The sequence below is a fragment of the Aplysia californica genome, unplaced genomic scaffold (genome assembly GCF_000002075.1).
Source record: "Aplysia californica isolate F4 #8 unplaced genomic scaffold, AplCal3.0 scaffold00181, whole genome shotgun sequence".
NCBI classification, from domain to species: domain Eukaryota; kingdom Metazoa; phylum Mollusca; class Gastropoda; order Aplysiida; family Aplysiidae; genus Aplysia; species Aplysia californica.
In genome coordinates, this window is record NW_004797451.1 from 152,278 (window position 1) to 175,148 (window position 22,871).

Consider the following 22,871-nt stretch of genomic DNA (forward strand, 5'->3'; position numbering starts at 1 on the left):
TTTGTGTGTGTGTGTGTGTGTGTGTGTGTGTGTGTGCGTGCGTACGTGTGTGGGAACACGCGCGCGTGCACATGAATGTTCTTGTCATTATATGACAGAAGTTGAATGAAGCATTCAGTCATTTTTCCTCTAAAGGAGCACCAATAAAGTTCATTTGTTAGAGAGATATATTTGAGATCAAAAGGGCAAGAAAATCATACACAAATGTGTCACGACCTGGTGGAATCAGACACTTGTCAAATTTTTGACATGTGGAGTTGGTATCATCTGAAACCGGATTTATTTGCCTAGATTCCATTGAAATATATATCCATCTACCTTGAACAAAGCTCAAGATATTTGTGATTGAATGTAGTGAAGCCATCAGCTTTTTAGTGGTGAAATTAGCAAGAAAATGGCTACCAAAGTTTGGTAACTCCAATAGCTAAAGGGTCCTTGAAAAAAGAAAAATATTTTGTGCTGACATACCACAATGTTTTTCAGTAAAATTCACATGGAAACGTGTTTTTATGTGGACATAAACCCAAAAATAAAAATTCAATAAAAACGTCCAAACTGGCGGAAAAATGCCTGTTTCTCCAATTTCTGTTTTTTGACAAGCGCCTGATTTCACCACGCTGCCTCACAAATGAGTAAACATGTACTGACCCTACTCTGTGAAAAATCTACAAGCCATGATGTTCAGTACCGTCAGATTAAAAAAAAAAAAGGTAACCAATCAAGTTTACATCAATCCCAAGAAAGGAGAGTCCTTCAGATGAACTCAGAAGGAAGTGACTTTAGATGATGACAATGACAATGGTAATAATAAAAAAGAGGATGATAGTAACAATGATGATGCTGATGAAGCCAGTTCTGCTATTGATGATATTGAAGACAATATGTGCTCTCAATGAAGGCTTATGGGACAGTACAGGAGGAAATATTGTACAAGAAATTATATGGAGTGTGCGTTAGATTTTTTCTGAAAAGGCGTGTACTTTTATTCACTTTTACTACAAGACAATGATGATGACAAAAAGAATAATAATGAGACATACGAATGGCTGCTTAAGTATGCTAATGGTGATGAAAATGATCACAAGAATGATGAGGATGAAGACTGCATACATTCCTTTGTAAAAATGACAGCTATCCATCAGTCAAGACTTTTATTTTTAATCTTATAGTTTTTCTGCCAATAAAGAAGATGATAACGCCAATACTTTTACTATTGCTAGTGAAGGAGAGTGGACACAGAACAACTGACCATTGCACTTAAAGATGTTGCCCGCATCTTGTCTGAAGCCTTGTAGACACACACAGGAGAAGGATCCCACTGAGTTGACACAGCGGGAGAGAGCTGGACACGCAGGGTGCGTTGTGTTGGCACACTCATTGATATCTGGTTATAGGTGGATTGGGAATGGGGGGGGTGGGTGGTGGGGGGGGGAGATATGTAACTTTATAATTCTATTAGACAAACCTATAGACCCAACACACATACACGCACACACACACACAGACAAACACACACACACACACACACACATACTCACCAATACAAATCATCTATTCACATAGCATTGCCAGTCTGAGCTAACAATTCCCAAACAGATTCTCTCACACACACACACACACACACACACACACACACACACACACACATACACACACACACACACACTCATATAAAGACACAAACCTCAACAGCACACAAACACACACACACACACACACATATAAACACACACACACAGACACACACACATGTGCACGCAGACACAGACAACACAAATCTCACCAGCACACACAAAACTCACCAGCACACACAACATTGCCAGCATCACCAACATATCCCTCTGGACAAGCCCCACACCGATACCGTCTCTCATTGTCTTCGTCTTCATTAGGGGCCAGGTTGGTGCAATCTTGTCCAGTAGTACAAGGTTTACTTGCACAGCCATCTACAAGTTCCTCACAGTCGTCACCTGGTCAAAATACACACACACACACACATACACACATCCATCGCTACAGATAGACAAATCTTCTTGGAATTGCAACCTGATAGAGAGCCAAGACCATAGGAATCTAAGAACCTAGTTAAACAGACAGCAGGTAGATAGAAAGGTTGTTAAACTGGTATATAGGCAGACAGACAGATAAATAGACATACAAACAAAGAATGATAAGACAGGCTGAAGAACCGACAACAGAAATGATGGACAGACATACAAATATTCCAATAGAAATACATAATAGATTGAACAGACAGACAGACAGACAGACAGACAGACAGACAGACAGACAGAGACAGATGGACAGATGGACAGACAGACGGATAGACAGACAGATGGACAGACAGACAGACAGAAAGAGAGACCAAAAAAATGGATGGCTTGAAAGACGGACAGCAAAACTGGAGTGAGGATTGAAAAACAAGTCCATCAGTGGATAAATATATAGGCAGACAGACAGACAGACAGACAGACAGACAGACAGACAAACAGAGGGACATGAAAAAAAATTAGATGGTGGGACAGATAAACAAAAGGCACTTAAAACAGAAGACAAATTGATACAGACCGACTAACAGGAAACATAGAAAAACAAAAGCACCTTTATAGGCTGGCTTGCAGATGCAGTCGTTGAGCAAGAACCTCCCCCCAGCTAGCTCCTCCTCTCTGGTGTCTGACCGGTCACATGACCCTTGACCATTGCACAAGGGACACACAGCCAGGACCACATACTCAGCCACAGAGCTTGCTCCTTTGCTGTCCTTGGCCTGAACGCTGATGTGTGAAACGAAGACATGAATTATGATAAGCTGGGTAAATGCCAGTGATATTTTTCAGAATTTGTATAACGGCGATAACCATTCACTACCCTAGAAGTAAAAAGTTCTATCTGCTCAGAATCTAGTTTTGAGAAATTCGATGATAAAAATGTTCAGTTTCACAACATGTTAAGCGTTTTTGAATGCAATTCTTTGAATATCTTGATAACGACTCTGAATAATAGTACAATTTTAATAGAGCAGATGGAACATCTCAAAATGACCAAAAGTATCAAATAGAATTTTGTAATTCTGAGGTAGTGCATTGTCACCAATATTTTAATGTGAAGCTGAGTAAACACCTGATTTGTTTTCCAGAATTGTTATTATAGCGCTAGCCATTTTCATTAATTTTTTTCATCTTTGATGCCTGTTTATCAGTAACCAGTTTTGATTCAATGCGGCCAAATCCGGCGCTTGTCAATTTTTCGGCATATACGGTTATTGTTATAATCAGAAAACCTATTCATTTGCATTGCTTTTGATGAAAAAGATACCCGTTTATCTTGAACAGAAGTCGAGGTATTTGTGATTGAAGAAGGTAGGAATCGCCTGGTTTCAGCTGTAAAATTATTGAGAAAATCTCTGCCGAAGCTTTGTGACCTCCAATGACATAGAGTCTATGAAAACTGCAAATATGATCAACATTTTTAAGTAACAACCACACCAAAACATGTTTATAAATGGACATACAAAGTGTTGAGCTAAAAAAAAAAATTGAAAAAAACTTGCCACAAGACAGAAAAATGTCGGTGTCTTTGATTTCATCATTTTGATGAGCGCCTGATTTCACCACTCTGATGATAATTAGATTTCAACAAACTGAGCATATTGATTATTTTACTCTTCATCTAGAAACAATTCTCATGGTAAATAACTCAAAGTGAATAAACTTTATACGCATGAGTTGGTCCCTCAAACCTACTAATACCATCAAGAGAACTAATGTTTGTATAAATGTGTGTATATGGGCATAAGGGTGGGGATAGGGGGGGGGGGGTTTGCATGAGTGTGTACAAGTATAAAAAGCTATATATGTGAGGCATTGTGGTGAAATCAGGCGCTCGTCAAAATAAACAAATTGGGGAAATAGGCATTTTCTCACCAGTTTCGCAATTTTAATCAAATTTTTGGGTTTTTGTTCAACCCTTTTATGTCCAAATAAAAACATGTATCCATGTGAATTATAATGAAAAACGTTGATTAAAAGCTCAACAAAGTATGTCATTTTTCAGTTTTCAAGGACTCTTCATCTATTGAAATTACCAAACTTTGGCGGCCATTTTCTCGTCATTTTTACCGCTGAAACCAAGTGAACTTATCTCTTTCAATCACAAATATCTTCACTTCTGCACAAGATAAATGGGTAATTTTTTCATCTAAAGCAAGATAAATGAACAAGCTTTAAGATGATACCAACCACTCCCCATGCACCAAAATTGACGAGCGCCTGATTCCACCACGTCGTGACACATACATTTATTTTTCAAGTTGTGGAAACTAGAAAGGACAATGTAAGCATCTTTAATATGTGAACATTGTTAGTGTATCACTTCTCATCTGACCATACCACCATTAACACTACCATTAGTGGGTCAGTACTTACCCAATGGCCACAGGTGTGTCAGTGTCTGGTGTCAGTGTCACACTGCCAGAACTGGCATCAAACTGGACGCCGCTTTGTGATCCACTAACCAATGTGTAGGTGACATTGTCTCCATCTGGGTCAGTGGCCTGGAAGGTGAGGGTCACTGGGGTGCCTTCGGTCACTTCCACGTGACCCTCAGCATTGGTGGCCATCAGCAGAGTGATGGAAGGAGGGGAGTTGGCTGAAAACAAAGTCAGGATGTCTCTTCTTTATGCATACAGTAACCCTGATCGTGAACATGAGAGTGCGTGTTTGTGTGTGTATATATATATATATATATATATATATATATATATATATATATATATATATATATATATATATATACACATATATATGGGGTAATGGGGGCTCTCGTGGCCTAGAGGTTAAGGTGTTGGCCTCTCATTCAAAGGTCCCGGGTTCGATTCCGGGTAGCGACCAAAAAATTTTCTTCTCTAAAATTGTCTCCTTTCACATCCTTTCCTGATCTCTAACAATGTTCTGTTGTCTGCTTTCATTTCCACTTTCTGCCCCCACCCCCTCACCTCCTTTGCCCCCTCCTCTGGGCTCCTGACTCTTTCTGCAGCCTTTCTACTGCTACTCCTTGGCTCCTCCTAACTGCTGTCTTTCTGCCACACCCCTGATCTTCTGGTAGGAAAGATCTACACCTAGCCTTCTCTGACAAGGGCGAAAAATCTCGGAGGGCCCGTGTGCAAGTTGCGCACGTTAAAGATCCCTTGGTGGTCTAAAATCGATAAGAGTAGTATACATATTCATATATATATATACACGTCATGTGCTCCCCCCGTCTGTGCACATGTGTGTTTTATGTGAGTGTGTGTGTATGTTTGTGTTTGTCTGAGTGTGTGTGTGTGTGTTTGTGTATGTGTGTGTGTGTTAGAGTGCGTGTGTGGTGTGTGTGTATGTGTGTGTACATGTGTGAGTATGTGTGTGTATGTGCACATGCATGCATGTGGGTGTATATATGTGTGTGTGTGTGTGTGTGTGTTTGAGAGTGTGTGTGTGTGTGAGTGTGTTTGTGTATGTGTGTGTGTGTGAGTGTGTGTGTATGTGTGTGTGTGTGTGTGTGTGTGTGTGTGTGTGTGAGTACATGCATGTATACTCCTGCCTGTCTATGTTTTTATGCATGCTCCGGGAATGTGTATTTGTGCATCCTTTCTTTTGATATATATACTATGCTATACTTTGCAAAACAAATAGGTACATCAGAAAACAACACTAAATATAGGCCTTTGTACTATAGAGGTGCCTACTGGCGGAAAAAATTACCTCCAGGAGGATAGACATTTGTGTACCGTATGATTAAAGCAAGCTTGTTGTTAGGCACCAACTTTTTGTGAGTTACACATTCCCTCCACTAACCTTGACTGCTCTGAACAGTATTGGCTTCCTTGTTGCTGGCCAGTGAGTACTTGGCAAAACTCTCGTCTTCTGTGGCGATCAAGTCAAAAACACAGGCATAGTCACCACTGCACTGGTTCTGAGCATCTAGCAAAACACTGGCATTCACGTCGTCTAAGAATATCGGGGTGAATGTGTAGTTCTGGTAATTCAGAGTAGTCTTGTTGTCATCATAGGAGAAAACTGAGTTGCTCGTGGTCACTCTCCCTGGAATACAATGTATCAAAATGACTTACTTCTCAGATTTCAGCCTTATGGAAATTGATACAGGAATCAGATACACCATCTTGATAGGTAGAGTTTGTACAATTTGTAAGTACGAAACAATAAAAGCTATGCAGACTTGAAGAAAATGGCATCAATTAAAAATCTATAATTCTGACCCCAGAGTCGGTTTTCAACTGATATTTCCATTTTTGGATTTTGAGAAGTTACTCATTTTGTCAGCATGCCTCACAATTATTTGAAATCATTTTAAATTGAGTGATCTACTAATGACAGAAATTGATAGCTGTCACTTTTCCTAAAAACAAAGAGTAACCTCAAAGTCAGCTGACATATTTCCAAATATAGCTGGATTGATGGGGTCTGCAACAACATTTGGCTGTGTTTACCTTAGAGCCCTTGACACAAGTTAATGGGTGTGAAAAACACTACACAGCCAGGTCGTCAGATGCTGGCAGTGCTCCTTAAAGGGAGTTTAGTTCATTTTTCATCTATTTTTACTGCTTAGCATTTCTACTGTAAATTTACACCACATACACTATCTTCAATAAAAGCCTAAAAGTGCAAAAACAATAACATAGGAACAGAATTGACACGAATCAACTTGCCAGCTGTGCAGACACCCCCAAACAGACAAGACAAATGACTTCTCCATAGCATGGCTTGATAAAAGGACATCTGTGCATATAAGCAAGGGAACACCACCCTATATGGGACCAATAGACAGCTACAACAGACTTAAAAATATCTGTCACAACATGGCACTGGACCCAAGTGCAAAAAACTTGTTTCTGAATTGATAACAAAAACACCAACAAAAAAACAAAAAACAAGTACAGTTAACTACTATGATTACTGTCACAGACTTCACCATGTAGGGAAAACTGTCTAAACAGTTACTGTTCTACATCTAAACAACCTAAACATCCACTCACAAGGCTCAGCAAAGTTTTCTAGTATTTCCCTTTCCGTGTCCACAGAGGATGCTGGGAGCTCCGAACCATCTGGCAGAATGAAGTCGTTGTCACTCTTGCCATCAAAATTGCCCAGCAGGCCAGACGCTTTGCCTCTGAGCTCAGCGGGCAGGTCAATGGAAAACTCCAGGTTCCGGATGCCAACGTAAACCGTGACAGAAATCGCTGCAATAAAGGCAACTTGATAAAAGGACATCTGTACAAACAAACATTGGGATAATAGCTACTGGAATGTCAAAATCTGCAAACCTTCAAGAAAATCTCATCTAAAAAAATATGAGTATATGCAAGATAATTTCTGTCACAATTCTCTGGTATTTGAAAGAAATAATGACATAATTTGACATTTGAATTTAGGAACAGTTTACAATCTTCAATAACAAGCATAAACAATATGTGGCACACAAGTTCAAATTTCAATTTGTTCAGAGACTCAAAAATTGTTATTACAACAAAAATATCACAATCTGGCAATATTACTCAAATGTTTTATTGCTGAGATTATAGCGAAGTAAGATGCAAATTTGTTTGTAAACAAAGCTGTAGGCCTATACGTAGTGGAGCATTATTTTTGAACTCGCATCCTCAACACAGATGAACCAATGGAGAGATGAAAGGGCGAAAGGAAACATTATCTTTTACTCACATTCACATAGAAAGAGAGACAGAGAGAGAGAGAGAGAGAGAAATAGAGAGAGAGAGAGAAAGAGAGAGACAGACAGACAGACAGACAGACAGAGGGGCAGACAGACAGACAGACGGGTAGACTGACAAACAGACAGACAGACAGACAGAAACTGTAAAGACTCACTAGATGGGAAGGTGGCAGTGACTGAAATCCGTCCATCCGAGTCCCTCTTCTTTCTCTCCACACCCACTGTCTCATGGCTTGTGATCATGTATTTCTCATCACTGTAGAAGTCTGTAGTCAGCTCATCTCCATTGGCTCTGATAATCATGCCTTAAACAATGAGAAAAAAAAATACATTTGTACCTGAAGCCAAAGAAAGAGGTACTTTAATTATATAGTTAGTCATGAATTTCTTAGTCCTTGAGTAAAAGACTGGCAAATTGATATGACAAGAATACATAGAAAAGTCACATTTTCAAACAGTAGTACACCTGTTTTTCAGCTTGGGTTTATGTTTTTTTTCCCCAAGACATGCCCCCAAGACTCTCCAGCTTAAACCCACTGAGGTTAAATGCTTAAAGTTTCTTTGTGAGTCAGCTTTAACTTACAACTGCACTAAAGATGCGCTTTCTCTCTATGGAAGTTGAAAAGGTAAATAGTTTTTTTCTCGATGTATTTGTTTTTGATTGTTTCATTATAATGTGCTATATCTTTCACTTTTGAGAACTCAAACACCTTTATATATATCTGAGTAGGACAGAATCTCTGAAACACAATGGTGATTATACAACTCAAGGAAAAAGCGACATGGAGGTTGTAAATCAGCCAGTCTTATTATGGTACAAAAGTAAAACAAATGTTAAAAATGTTGTTGCTATAGATTGTCTGACGAAATATTTTTGTGAGAAAAAAAGGTGTGAATAAGAACGGTGTACAATTTCAATGTGTGTGCATCCCTCCTCTCTTGTTTATCTCCTAACAACACCAACTTGAGCAAAAAAAAATACACTATGCTGAATATGGAATATCAGTTCACACCCTCTCACTAAGAGCCGCCTTTCTTGAAGTCCCCTGAATAGGGGGTGGGGAGAGCGGGTGCGGGTATAAAAGTCTCTGTCACTGTGTATAAAAGTAATGATCTGCCATTAAACCTCAGCTCAGTTAAATTTGAAAGCTGATGCTGCCCATTTTGTCACTTTCCAGCATAACAAGCATCACCACATCCCGTGAATATAACTAGTGAGTGTCCACCAGTGTGTGGGTTTTTTTTGTGTGTGTGTATACATGTGTGTACATATGTGTGTGTGTGTGTGTTTGTGTATGAAGGAGGTAGGTGGATTAAATTTCAGATAGCAGCAACCTCAGCCTAACAGCAACCAAGGGTTGCTTCCCAAGAGAGTTCCTGAATTATACCTTCCTAATTTTCTATTGCAACAAACAGTACTTTTTTTAGTTGTGCCACATTTCAAATTCAAACCTTTCTTCCAACTTGTATTTGTCAATTAACTTTAATAACTTATACCTCCAAAGTACTTCTCTTCTTTACAAATTTCATTGAGAGCATGAATTTTACATATAAGATAATATACAATATAAAATGACATAACAGAGAAAAAGATGACTAAGTGAGAAACGAGAGAGAAAGATATTCATCATATGCTTTAGAAGAAAAAAAGATTATACATTTTTACGGCTCTTTGCAATAAAATACATAATCATAAACACACAGCATTGCATAAACACATACGAATATGGTCACACAACATAGTTCCTTCCCTATCTTATCCATTTTTCTTAAATTCCCTCTCTATTCCTTTCAATTTCTGCCTCCCTCTCTCAGTGGCTGGGCCATGACCCTGATATGTGAATACCACTCACCATCCATGGTATCATTGAGTTCCACCTGGAAGGTCGCATCCATTTCTTTGACAGCAAATGCCACAAACACTGTTGCCCGAGTCTCTTTCTTGTCTTTGTTGAGGGCCTGAGCTGTCCGCCCTTGCAGATAGAAGTCCTCAGACGAAACCTGTAGCACACATATCAATCATTTTTTTGATACATTTCCTTTAAAAAAAAATTTGGTAAGTGTTTTACGGTGTTTGTAAAAGCATGAGGTCTATGAGCATGGGTTACTCATTAAGCATTTTCAGTTTGGTAAGAATTAATTTTGAACTTTGCTCAGGTGATGGTCAAAGCCTACCCTCATCGATTTTAAAATCACCAAGGGATCTGTACTGTGCGCAACCTGCACACAGGACCTCCGAGGTTAGGCATTAAATATTACCTACCTAAGATCCTGGGCGTGGTTGAAATACAGTAGTAAGAAGGAGCCAAGGAGTAGCAGTGAAAAGGCAGTAGGAAGAATCAGGAAACCAGAAAAGGGGGCAAAGTGGAGACAAAAACAAATGACAGAACATGGTTAGACAGCAGGAAAGGAGCTGAAAGGAGAAATTCTCCCAAAAAAATGTTCAGAAACTCTTGTTTAGTATAAGCTAATGTTGGAAAGGAAAGAAAGGGCAAACCACCCAATAGCCCCCGTCAACCATATGCAACTCTATGATGCCATAACTTCTTTTGACTTCTAATTTTTTTGTCTTAGTAAGCGTCTTATGGCATTTGCAATACAGTTGGGTCATATAAGTGCTGAAGATTAGAGATATTACAAGAGAGTGAAAACACATAAAAGGAGGAGGAGGGATAAGGACGATAGATGTTTGATAAGAATGAAGGAGCCAACCACACCAGAGCACCAGCTAACCATCCAAATTTGAATTCTAAGAAAAAATCATATCTATAATCTATTTCGCGTATTTGCCACTACCCTTCCCCCCCCCCCCCAAAAAAAACAACCCAACTCATTTTGCTTTTAACAACTCATTTTGAAACATGGGGTAAAGATCTCAACAATGATCAAGATGATCAAGAACTTAACAGTCTTTTTGGACCAAGAAAAGGCCTTCAATAGAGTCGACCGAGACAAATTGTGGACAGTACTGGAAAAAGCCAGAATCAGTGGACAGCTACTGGACAACAAAAAGGCATTATATGAAAACAACAAAACAACAGTAAGAACACAACATTGAAAACATAATGGTTCCAAGTAAGACCATGAGTACGACAATAATGTGTATCAAAATAGTCGCACAAACTAAACAAGATGCTTCTTTTTGTTGACGATCAGAGCATGCTGTGAGAATGAAAAGACCCTCCAAGAACATTTAAAAAGCTGAGTGGAACAAAAGCTGCAAAGACCACAACATGATAATTATTCAGCACAAGGAAAACTGATGTGATAAAAATTAGCAAAACACCAAACCCACAAAGTATCATAGACGACAAAAGCAAAATCAAGTGAGTAGTAGAGTTCAAATGCCCAGGAAGCATGTTCACCCAAGACGAAAAGATAGACAGAGAAATAAAACCAGAATAAAACAGGCCAATGCTTTGTCTTACCAACTGGCACTCTTACTTTCACATCCAAACATAACAACAGAAACAGAGCACCAACTGAATAACAGTATTTTTATACCAGCACTGTGCTGCCAAGCTCAAACGATAATAAACAAGACTCACCAAAGTAAAATAAATGCCTGTGAAATGAGAAGTTCAAGAAAACCTTTGAGCATCACAAGAAGAGACAGGGTGAGAAATTAGATAGTCAGAGAACAAGTTGATTCTACTCCCTGCTTGGAGTACATAGAAAAGCAACACATAAAATTGTTCGGACACCTAATTACTAAAAATGATAGCTCGTCAATCAATGTCAAATGATGACTGCTGAGAAGAATATTTCTTAAGCAAGATAGAAGAATTAGAAGAATTAAAGTTTAAAATGACTTGTGGCTTCTCCTTCTGCTGTGGCCCAGGAGACCAATTCTGGCGGACAAAATTTTGTCACATTTTGAGTATTCAAACACTCCACTTTCACTTGTGGATGTGCTCAGCTCGTGGGCTTCTCCCTTGGTTTCAGCATGTCTTAGACATGAAACCCCATATGACTTGCTGCCCACCGTGACTGCTGCTTTCGAACTGGGTCTGTCGATAGATTTATTTTGTTCTTCAGATACATTTTCAGGGTTTCTTTGCAGTGTTTTTTGGTGCGTCACCCTACGCCTCCCTGAGGGCAGTTCAGAACAGAATACTACCTTTGAAATTCTGAAATCAGGCATCTTTACAATAAGGCCAGCCCAACGATATCGAGTCCTTTTGAGAGTAGAAAATAGACTCTTGGTATTGGCCTGTTTGAGAACTTCAGTGTCTGAAATTTTATCTCGCCATTTGATGCCAGGAATTTTCCTGAGGCCCTTCATACGGAAATGATTACACTTCTTGTCAAGACTAACATCAGATAGTGTAACAATGAGAGCATACAACCAGAGATCAGATGGGTGCAGAAGAAGAGGCAGATACAGGAAAAGATGGATATAAGGGGTCAGAGAAATATTAGATAAAAATGATATAACCATGCAACAGACAATACAACAAACAAAAGTATGACATTTGTTTCTGAAATGAAATGGAGGCCAGAAAAAAAGTAAATAAATAATTTCTCAATAATACTATGTCTTAAAACCCTGCCCTAGCTATCCTGATGACCTTCCCACTGCCAGTTACCTTTAGTAGAATGTATTCTCCAAGGCCGTTCATGGTGTATTCAATGCCGTCTGACATCTTAATGTGTGGGTCACCCAGTGCAAGACCTGGACAGCACAAAAAGGTCACAGGTAAAAAAGAGGGGGGGGGGGGGATAATTCCTTCTTTTTCTCTCATGCTTTCATTCTCTCTTCCTTCTCTGTCTTTTCTCAACCTGCATTTTTTCTTTCAGTGTTTGTCTTTTCCTTTCTCAAATACTCTCCCCCTTTTCTTCTCTCAATTCTCTCTCTCTATCTCTTCCTCCCTCCCCCATTTCTCTCTCCCTCCTTTATCTGTCTGTCTGTTTGTATGTCTGTCCCTCTCTCCCTTTTTCACTCTCTCTCCCCCTCCTCCCTCTCTCTCTCTCTCTCTCTCTCTCTCTCTCTCTCTCTCTCTCTCTCTCTCTTTTGTACCTGAAACAAAGGTGGCATTAGGATTGCATTGTTCTTGAGGTCGGACTTTGTTGAAAAGAGCACATGACTTGACGCGCTTTTTGGCATCTCGGCAGCACCACTTGTGAGGAAGCATATCCTGCTGACGGAACTCACGGGAATCATCAAACCATGACCAGGGGTCATGCAACAGGACGTGACCCGCATCAGGGTCGCTGGAACGTGCAAGTAATTTATTTTTGGTGTGTTTTGAAATATAACTCTCTACAAACATGTCATTTCCAGGGCGGAGCTCTAGGTAAAGTTGTGTGAGTATGGAAATAATAATAATAATAATAATAATAATGATAATAATAATAATAATAATAATAATAATAATAATAATATAATAATAATAATAGAAATAATAATAACACAATATTAATAAACAGCATTTGCATAGCACATACTCCTACTCAGCAGCAAGCTTTATTTGCATTAAAATCTATATTATTACCCTAGCAGACCAATGAACTCTCAGAAACATTCTCAGATTCCTGGGCGGCCTACGCGGCACGCAGCTGATTAAGCACTCAGATACTAACAAACTGACAAGAGTTTCTGCTGTCTATTGTCAGGTACCCATTCACAATGGGGTGAAGTGAAGAAAATTCGTCCAATAGACAGTACAGCATCACATCCCTGATAGGGTAGAAAACCACGACCTTTCGGTTGCGAACTCTGAAACAACTTGACCACCAACACTGCAAGAAGGAGGGAAGACAGTCCATACATCTGCTTGTGCATAAAGTAAATGACAATGCTTCCTCAGACTCACAAAATTCTATGTGACATTTTTTTTCTGTTTTGCGATATTAAGACCACGAGGTGAGAAACAAAACGCTCTATCAGCTCTATCAAAATTGTAAGATTATTCAGTCGTTATCAAGATATTTGACATGATATGAAACTAAAAAATGTTCATGTCAAATTTCTCAAAATTAGGTATTGAGTAGATAGAATTTTGCATATCTAGGGTAGCAATAATGTCAGCTATTTCATAACACTCTTTAGTTTTAATTAGAGTTTTATGGCACTTGTAACACAAACAGGTTATATAAGTGCAGAAGATTAGACATGTTTCTAGAGAGTAATTTACATACAACATAAAGAATGAGAGATATTGACAATAGATGCTTGATAGGAAAGAAGGAGCAAACCATACCAGAGATCCCACCAACCACCCATAATTTCATAAGTGGGATGGACCTTTAATATGCAGATGGTCCTGCTCTCTTCCCCCTTTCTCCACTCAAAAAAAAGAGAAAAAATTAAATTTTAAAAACCCCCAAAAAAACCCAACAAAAAACAAACTTTAAAAAAAGCAACTAACTTGACAGCTAAATAAAAAAATACACAGATAAGCAAAGATAAAAAGAATGAAAGGATATTGAACTAAGTACAGGTACACTGGGTAAAAATATATAACAAAAGAATGATAAAATTTGACAAACTAGACACAGTTAGACAGTAGAATCAAACCATTTATAGAAACTAGATAAAGAAAAAAAGAAAGAGTCTTATATTTGCTTCCTTTTCAAAACCCCCCAAAAGTTCTATCCACAAAGCTGGTCAAGATGGGGGCATTATTCTAACAACTACCCTTGCCCTCCCAACTCTTCACGCACACTTTCCTGCATTCAATAAGCTCAAACTATTCAAAGTAGACCTGCAGCAACAGATCTCTCCAATTGACTTGAGGACTTCATTCTCAGTATTCTTCACAAATTCGAACTTGGAAGTAGGCTACCCGGTATGTAATTCTTCTGCAGCATCACAAGGCCATGAGGAGCAATACTAGAAAACACAAAAGGTAATGTACTTTCCTACACAAAAATGGACTTCCACCCTCAGACCCCAAAAAGTGTATCAACTCCTTATCTCCGGCAAGCCACTCTCAGTGGCCGCGGTCGGAACCACTATGCCTGTGAGCTGCTGGCAGTGGCTCGGGCTCATTCGTTTATAATGACTTCCATTTCGAATAACTTTTCGGTAATTTCCAAAAAACATGTCTCTTTTGGTGGGAGTTCATTCATTGGCTGTTTTGATTTCATGACCAATTTAGTGAAATATATGTCATTTTTTAGATTTTGTACTAAAAGAGGGCCCTGGCATAGTGGGTTTACCCCCCTCAGAGATTTAAGAGTTAAATACATTTTTAGGTACTGTTTGGCAGCAATGGAGTCCCTGGTGCCTGCGATGTTGTACTTACTTGTACTTCACAAAAGAGGCGCTCTGATAGGCGTCCCACCAGGCATTGAAGTAGCTTGTGTAGTTTACACTGACCCCATCGTCCTCTATGTGGTCTGCTAAGTCAGGGTAATGTATCTTGTAACAGCACATCTAGATAGAGAAAAAAAAACTGTCAGGGCTATTGAACATTGGCTATGACATATGTAAGCATCCCTGGTGATAGGGACCAGATGGCACATTTGGAAGAATCCCGGGTTTTTTTGTATTTTCGTGTACAGAAATCATTTCTGAACAATGTGCTTTTTGAATTTTAAAAATATCTTCTGTAGTTTTTGAGATATGGGCGATTTTGTACGGCAGGGTAAAGAAACAAAGTTTTGAGAAAAACGTCTTTAAACGAGACGACCTGACAACACATTCGCTACTCACTAACCAACTTTAAAAAGCACTTAAGATAAAAGAACAGCTTCAAAGATTTATATTACGTCTTTAAAACAAATTCACCACCACCTAGAGCAAGAGTTTTCAAGAAATACGAGGGCTGTCCCACGGAAAACCGGAAAAGGTCCGTAAAAGCAAAAATCTTTGTCCTATTATAATAAAACTGTAACACATCATACCTCAACATGTGCTTTATTTCTCAATGTAATCACTATCCCGCTGGACACATTTTTCCCATTGCTGGATCTGGGAGAAGATACCCTCCCTGAAGAATCTTTCGTCAAGGGATTTCAACCAATCTATCACGGCTTCCATGAGGTCTTCGTCGTCGGTGAATCGCTGTCCAGAAATATGGCGTTTCATTGGTTCAAAAAGGTGATAATCTGACAGGGCCAAGTCAGGACTGTGAGGGGGGTGCAGTAGAACTTCCTAGCCGAACCTTTGGAACCAGTCTTTCGTGATGTTTGCGGTGTGTGACGTTGTGTTGCCATGCTGCAAAATGACCCGCTGGTCTTTTTCGGCCCCAACCCATCAAGCAGAGACCTTTCAATAGTGCAGCTCATCAAACTCTATCCTATAGACTGTCGACTTTGAAATGTTTAGCGACTCACAAATTTCACGAATTTTTAGGCGCCTGTCTGTTTGAATAAGTTCGTTAACGTGACTCTTGTTGTCCTCAGTCTTGGCAGAAAAACAAGATCCTGGGTAAACTTTGTCATCGATATCGGAGTGCCCGGCTTTGAACTTACTACATCACTCATATACCTGTGACTTTGCCATTACTTTCTCCCCATAAACTGACTTTATTTCAGTGTGTATTTCTTGAGGTTTGAGACCTTTTGCGGTCAGAAACCGAATGACAGACCTCACTTCTACCCTTGACCAATTTTCCAAGGGGTAGCCATCTTTTGAGAACTGCTGTGCTCGTTTGGTTTGTGCGATGCTCATGGTGCTCAATCGGGAAATTTCTAAATGATTGTTTTACAAGTGTGCGTTTACAGAATGTGAAAATATTGAATAGTTTTCAAATTACAGCCAAATTCCGGTTTTCCGTGGGACAGCCCTCATAGATCTAGGTTTGCGCAGAGCAAAAAAATGCGATACAAGTTTGCTCTCCAAAAAGGCGAAAGGGTATGGATGCACAAAGCTTCGTTTTGTTTGCATGTTCTCGATATTCATGCACACTACCCGCCACTAGAGAGGGGAGAGAATTACCTAAATTTTGATACGCAATGGGATTTGGTCAACTTTATGAATGGACAAGAGAAATCATCCGCAGTGTGTACTTGTAAAACCAATTTTCTAACGCATTTCTGGGGATTATGTAATATACGTCGAGCTAAAAAACATATTTAAAAATGTATTTTAAAGTAAAAGAAACTCAAGTCCTTGTAAATATTGATATATTAATGGTTAAAGAATCCATTTTTAATGGAACTTAGTTTTTGTCAAAAATTCTATTTTTGACTTTTGAAGCCTGATATCTTGATTCGAGCAAATGCGTCTTCTGGTCCCTTTCACCAGGCACGCACACATATATTTGAAGTTTTTTGTTTATGCCCCTCATTAAGTTTAGCATTCTCAATATAGCACGACTTTGCTTCGCGTGTTGAAAAACCAAATATTGATACTTTTTCACTTTTGCTCCAGCCATACTGTGACAGAGGCAAGCACTGTCTTTTTAAGTCTTCTCAAAACAGCAAAAACAGACAAAAAATTACTTATGTAATTGTGTTATGACCATGACAAATTGGTTTCTGCCTAAAGAAGGGCTTGCTTTTGCCTGGAAGAACAACAGGTCTTTAACAATAATCAACAAACAAAAGATAATTGATACGTTCATGCCACAATGTAAAATCTTTTAAGACAAGTACTTGGTCTCCCATCAGACCATTCAGCAAAACAGAAACATTCATCAGGATTCATTGGAAAACAATCTTTCATTATGAGAAACCATATGAGAAACCAATGACTCATTTATAGTTCCTGATACTGACAAACTATAAACTAAACATTAGGCAGATTTCTTTCATTAGGCCTACTGACTCAATGTTGTCTTCCATTATCCTTTTTAAGGTTTGCTCAAATAGCATTTCAAGGGCCTGCTGGAGAAAGAGAGAGAGAGAAAGAGAGAGACAGAGAGAGAGAGAGAAAAGAGAGAGAGAGAGAGAGAGAGAGAGAGAGAGAGAGAGAGAGAAAGAGAGAGAAAGAGAGAGAAAGAGAGAGAGAGAAAAAGAGAGAAAGAGAGAGAGAATGAGAGAGAAAGAGAGAGACAGAGAGAGAGAGAGAGAGAGAGAGAGAGAGAGAGAGAGAGAGAGAGAGAGAGAGAGAGAGAGAGAGAGAGAGAGAGAAAGAAAGAGCAGGGGGGGGGGGGGGAGCCCTCGCCCTGGTTCTCATGGCCCAGACAGTCATCCTTACCCTGTTGAGTGTGTTGCCCTCTAGACGTTCCAGCCTCTGCTTGGCCACGGGGCTCAAAGCAGCACAGACCAGGTAGGTGCGGGTCTCACCTATAACATCCTCCCACTTGTACGTCCACCACTGACGCCCCAGTCGCTCCATGGTGCAAGGACAGTCAAAGAGACCTGGTAATGATAGAGATGAAGGGTCAGGTGATATGCACATGAGGATTAATGGACATAGAGGTTAGATGACGTACACACGAGAGTATGTGGACTAGCATATGCAGGTCAGGTCACATACACAAGGGGTTAAGTGAACTAAATAAGAGGGTAAGTGAACAAAAACATACATGCCAGATGACATGCACAGGGGGGGGAAGATGACTAACACTTGGGGATCCCATAGATTTCTAATACGGGAATCAGACAAATTTTACATGGTGGTACGTAAACCAAAACATGTGTGTTAGATGGCTCTCTAACATGAGGGTCAGATGACACTCACAAGGTGAGGAGGGGAGATGCCTCTCTCTCTCTTTCACTGCACTGTCCTGACAGTACGTTACCTTAGAATTACAAACCTCTATCTGCTCAGTACCTTGTTTTGAGAAATTTGATGTAAAACATTTGGAGTTTCCCAATATGTCAAGCTTCTTCTAATGCAATTCTTTGAATATTTTGATAATGAATCTGAATAATCTTACTATTTTGACAGAGCAGAAAGAATATTTGGTTTCTGACCTCGAGGTCTTAGTAACTCAAAACAACCAAAAATGTCAGATAGAACTTTGTAATTTTGAAGTATAAAGTACCTACCCTCAACCATTTGATCAAAAGTGTCGTTGTTGACCAAGTAGCTGTTCTCCAGGTACCACTCTTCACACTTCGCGTCTGGGTTCTCCATTATCCCCACCAGGTCAAGATCAGTTCCCATGCGACCTGGACAGGGAAATTTAAGAATTTAGCTTGTTTTATTATTTTTCTCTCATGTCTCTATATGGTGCCGGATATTATTTTCAGTTATTAGTAATAAAAAAGAATATGTCTCAACCTGACATTAAATGTTACGCTTCTAGAAATTAAAAAAAAAGAAAGAACAGAAAAACATTGGAAACTGATGTTGAAGATTTTTTTTCCATGTTCCTGATGAAGCCCTCAGCAGCAAAACGTTGAACCTCTTATAAATTTTGAAATTTTACAGTCTCCACCAATTTTTTAACTTATTTTCTTCGAGCTGTCAACAATGACGATGATGATGATGATGATGATGATGATGATTATGATGATGATGACGATGATCGACCAAATTGTTGAGAATGAAGTGCAGGAGTAATCTTGATGTCATTTAATTTCTTCATTTGATGCCTACACTAGATTCCCTCAGACTGTCCCAAAGGGTTTAGCAAGGTGGCTTATTTTGTTGTTTGAGTACAAATCCATACTAGACATCAGATGATCAATTTAAATGGGAGCTGTGGGACCAGAGGTTTTTGTAAAGAAGAAAAAGAAAAGAAGAAGGGAAAGATAACACATTGAAGAAACTACCACACATGTGTATCCGAGCTTTGTCCTTATTGTGTGTTATTACATAATTGTGATTGCGACATCTCATATTGTTGTAGATACGTTTATACAGTATTCCTTGGTGACGGTGGCCTTGTGGTTATGCTCTCGGACTTGCAACTGTAAGGCCTTGGGTTCAAATCCCGTTCGAATCCCGTCAGAGACCTGACGTTGTGTCCTGGGGAAAAGCACTTTACACGAATTTTCCTCCCTTCACCCCGGTGAGAATGGGTATCCAGCTATAGACAGCGAAAGACGTTGTCAGTTTGTTAGTGTTTGATTGCTTATCCCTCGCAATCTATTCCAACCCAGCAATGAAAAGACCCACCAAAATTCTCAGCCAATCCACGTTTTCGAAATAATAGAATAGACTTCCTGTTAGCGGATGCAAAAGAAAATATAGCACTGACAGATGATTTTGAGTTATTTCAGCCCTTTTTTCTGTCCCTTCAAAACATAAAAATGAAAAAGAAAAGTGTTCCCTTGACTTCAGTAAAGGTCTCATATTTTCACTTCTATAATAGGTGCACATATACAACTTTCTGCATTTCTTTGCATTACATGAGGCAACCTACTTGGGAAATTTGAAAGATGCTTTATTGTACTTTTTTAGTTATGACATTTCAAAGCAGAAAAATTGTTGATTTCAAATGACACTTTCGATATTGCATAATCACTTTTAGAAACCCCAAACTAATACAATTGGAATAAATCTTTAATATTGTACCACCATCTGATAGATTATCTTTTTACCTTCAGTTTGAAGGGCCATATAGTATGGTTTGTATGTGTTTCTTGGATGTTTTGACATTTTCCTTTGGTGGGGTAGGGGCGTAAAAATATATCAGGTAAAAGCTGCGGGCCAGTGGTGGATTTTGGCCTGGCAGGAAAAGAGTTAACTTGCTGCTTGCACTGAATGCTTCCTGGGAAGCTGAAAATGTTTCTGAGTGTTATGGGGTCTTCTGGGGTAATAATATAGTGTAAAGCACATGATATAGAGTGGGGGTATGTGCCATACAAAGGCTATTTTTTATCATTATTATTATTATTACTATTACAGTGGAGTCCACTTATAACGAGTCCTGAAATAACGAGAAGTCTGTTATGAAGACACTATTCTAAAACCCCGTTTATTTCCCTTCTTTATCTTTGTAAATAAAATACTGCTATTGCGCAATCAGACAGTCACACGAGTCGGTTATTACGGAATATTGCTGCTGCTGTGCACCGTGCACAGACCAATTAAACCTAAAAAACCTCTCCAGTTGAGAAAGTTGTTGGTGATCCAGGGAAACAAAGAATGGGAGAGCCCACGCGAACCAACAATGAAGGCTGGAGCGAATGAGTGGGAAGGGCGTAGCATGAGCAGACAAGCAGAACACATCGCGTGATAGGCCAGCCCAGTCTAGACTAGGCCTACCATGCCTCTCACTTCTGTGGTGCGGGATGGAGAAGTCACAATGCTTTGATAGATGGAGTGAATGTGTGACATGTGCAAGCAGATGCAACGCACCACAGGGTGTTGTGGGATGGGGGACAACACAGTGGGCGAGTTAGCCTAGAGCCGGAGCGCCTTCTTTTTGATCTCCAACCCTGAGCTGTCAACATTGCTAGTGCTAGAGAAAGAAACTTGATTCGATTTTTGATCAAGTAAAACCTAGAAATCATGTTGAACAAAATCATCATCAGGGGAAATACAAAGAGGAATAAACAAAACACCAAACTCATAGATTAGGCCTACTTTACTATTTCCCTTGAATTTATTACTGGATCTCTTTCAACGAGAATCCTGCTATAACGGACATTTCGCACCGGTCCCCTCCCTCTCATTATAACAGGATTCCACTGAGTTATTATTATTATATATATTATTATTATTATTCTCTTGAAGAGCTAAATAAAGCAAGCTCCATGTAATTGACCCCAGCTTGTAGGTGGTCAGAACAAAGGATTTTGCCTGTCTGTGATCAGCAAACTGCACGACATATCCCCAAGAGCAACACTGAGCTAACAACTAGCAAAGAGACATAGCAAACAGTGGACCTGTCAAGCAATCTTAAAGATCGACTTCTCTTTAGTAAAAAAGATGTCTTTGCCCCTTTCACACACACATCAAAATGTACGATACTCTTTTGTAATATTTCTTGAAATGATGTAAGCCTACACACTCAGCAATTCTATAAATCTGTATCAGTCAAGCAACCAAGCCAGTTTTGATTTACCAACAAAGGCTCCTCATACTAGGAACAGTTGTATTTTGTCCTTTCCTCACCCTCAAGTGGAAGACAGTTCTCAGCAAGGAGTTTCATAAAGGAGCTGGATGCTCTGCTCTCAATACAGTCATTAACTTGTTCACCTTTGATCTCAGTCCCTTATTGACTGTCAAACAGACACTAGGATTGACAGACATGTACATTTCCAATTCACAGCCAAACTATAGACGGATATCATACAGACAAAACAGACAGGCAAGCAAATACTTTTCAGCTTAAGGGATAAAAGTGTTGAGATACACTGAGAGCAGGAATGATCCTTGCCCTCTCATGTTATTACAGTGCAGAAAGACATAGGAAAGAAAAGAAGTAGTACCCGCCAATGCCAGTGGCACACTCCACCATTCATTCCCACTGCATGCTGAGGTGTAAATTCCAGGCACAGAAGTAGAGCTCAGGTCCATAAGGTTAAACAAATGTGAACTCTCCAAGCAGTATAAATTAAGGAAACACAGAGTAAATTATCTTAAGTTATATGATTTCTGGGAACAAAGTTCCCCCCCCCCCCCTCTTTTCTCCAAGAACGACCAAGTGGGAGGCAGCTCGAGAATAGAAGAAACACCTGTATTCCCAGTTTCTGAGTCCAGCATGGTTGTGATTTCTGTGTTGTAATAATGGTTGTTTTTCCGGAACTCTGGCGTTGGGGAGGCATAGCCCACTTCAATGTATCTGTATTCTTCAAAGCTCCATGTCATCGACCCGAGCTTGTAGGTGGTCAGAACAAAGGATCTTTGCCCGTCCGTGATCAGCAATGTTTGGAACGTGTTTGTCTCTTTACCCTGGAGAAAAAAAAATAATCTGAAGTTAGAGTGAATGAAAGCAGTCCCATTATTCTACAGTAACTTCTTTATCCCATTTATATAATATTGAATTTTTGTATCCTCTCTTTACTTTAGTTTCCTATTTTTCTTTTCCCATCCATAACTGTGCAAACACACTTCAACAGTCTGTTCATTTTCTTACGACCACATTTGCACCACTAGCCTATATCTCAGTTATCTCTTCACTTATTTCACTGGGAATTTGCACATGGGTCTGAAAGGCTATTGACTATCAAGAATTTTTTTTTGCCATGGCTAAAATCTAAACCGTTACTGATTACACAATGCAGATTAAGAGACAAGAACATTTTAACTTTTTAACCCTGGAATTATTTTCTATATTTCGACAGATTTTTTTTCTTGATCTTATGAAACATGTAATGAGTATATACGCAAAATATTAATAAAATGGCTAAAA

General features: G+C 39.3%; 1 protein-coding gene across 1 annotated transcript in view; it reads right to left on the reverse strand.

Annotated features, from left to right (window-relative positions):
• Nucleotides 1–22,871, reverse strand: part of LOC101850564 — a gene marked incomplete in the record, with an annotated part of 75,139 nt that overhangs the window by 40,130 nt on the left and 12,138 nt on the right. Inside the window, 14 exon segments of the mRNA XM_013082551.2 lie at nt 1,250–1,384; nt 1,803–1,970; nt 2,602–2,774; nt 4,425–4,647; nt 5,832–6,077; nt 7,031–7,234; nt 7,881–8,030; nt 9,579–9,726; nt 12,315–12,400; nt 12,746–12,939; nt 14,976–15,106; nt 17,816–17,979; nt 18,613–18,735; nt 22,195–22,411. Coding sequence (XP_012938005.1) covers nt 1,250–1,384; nt 1,803–1,970; nt 2,602–2,774; nt 4,425–4,647; nt 5,832–6,077; nt 7,031–7,234; nt 7,881–8,030; nt 9,579–9,726; nt 12,315–12,400; nt 12,746–12,939; nt 14,976–15,106; nt 17,816–17,979; nt 18,613–18,735; nt 22,195–22,411 — 2,362 coding nt within the window.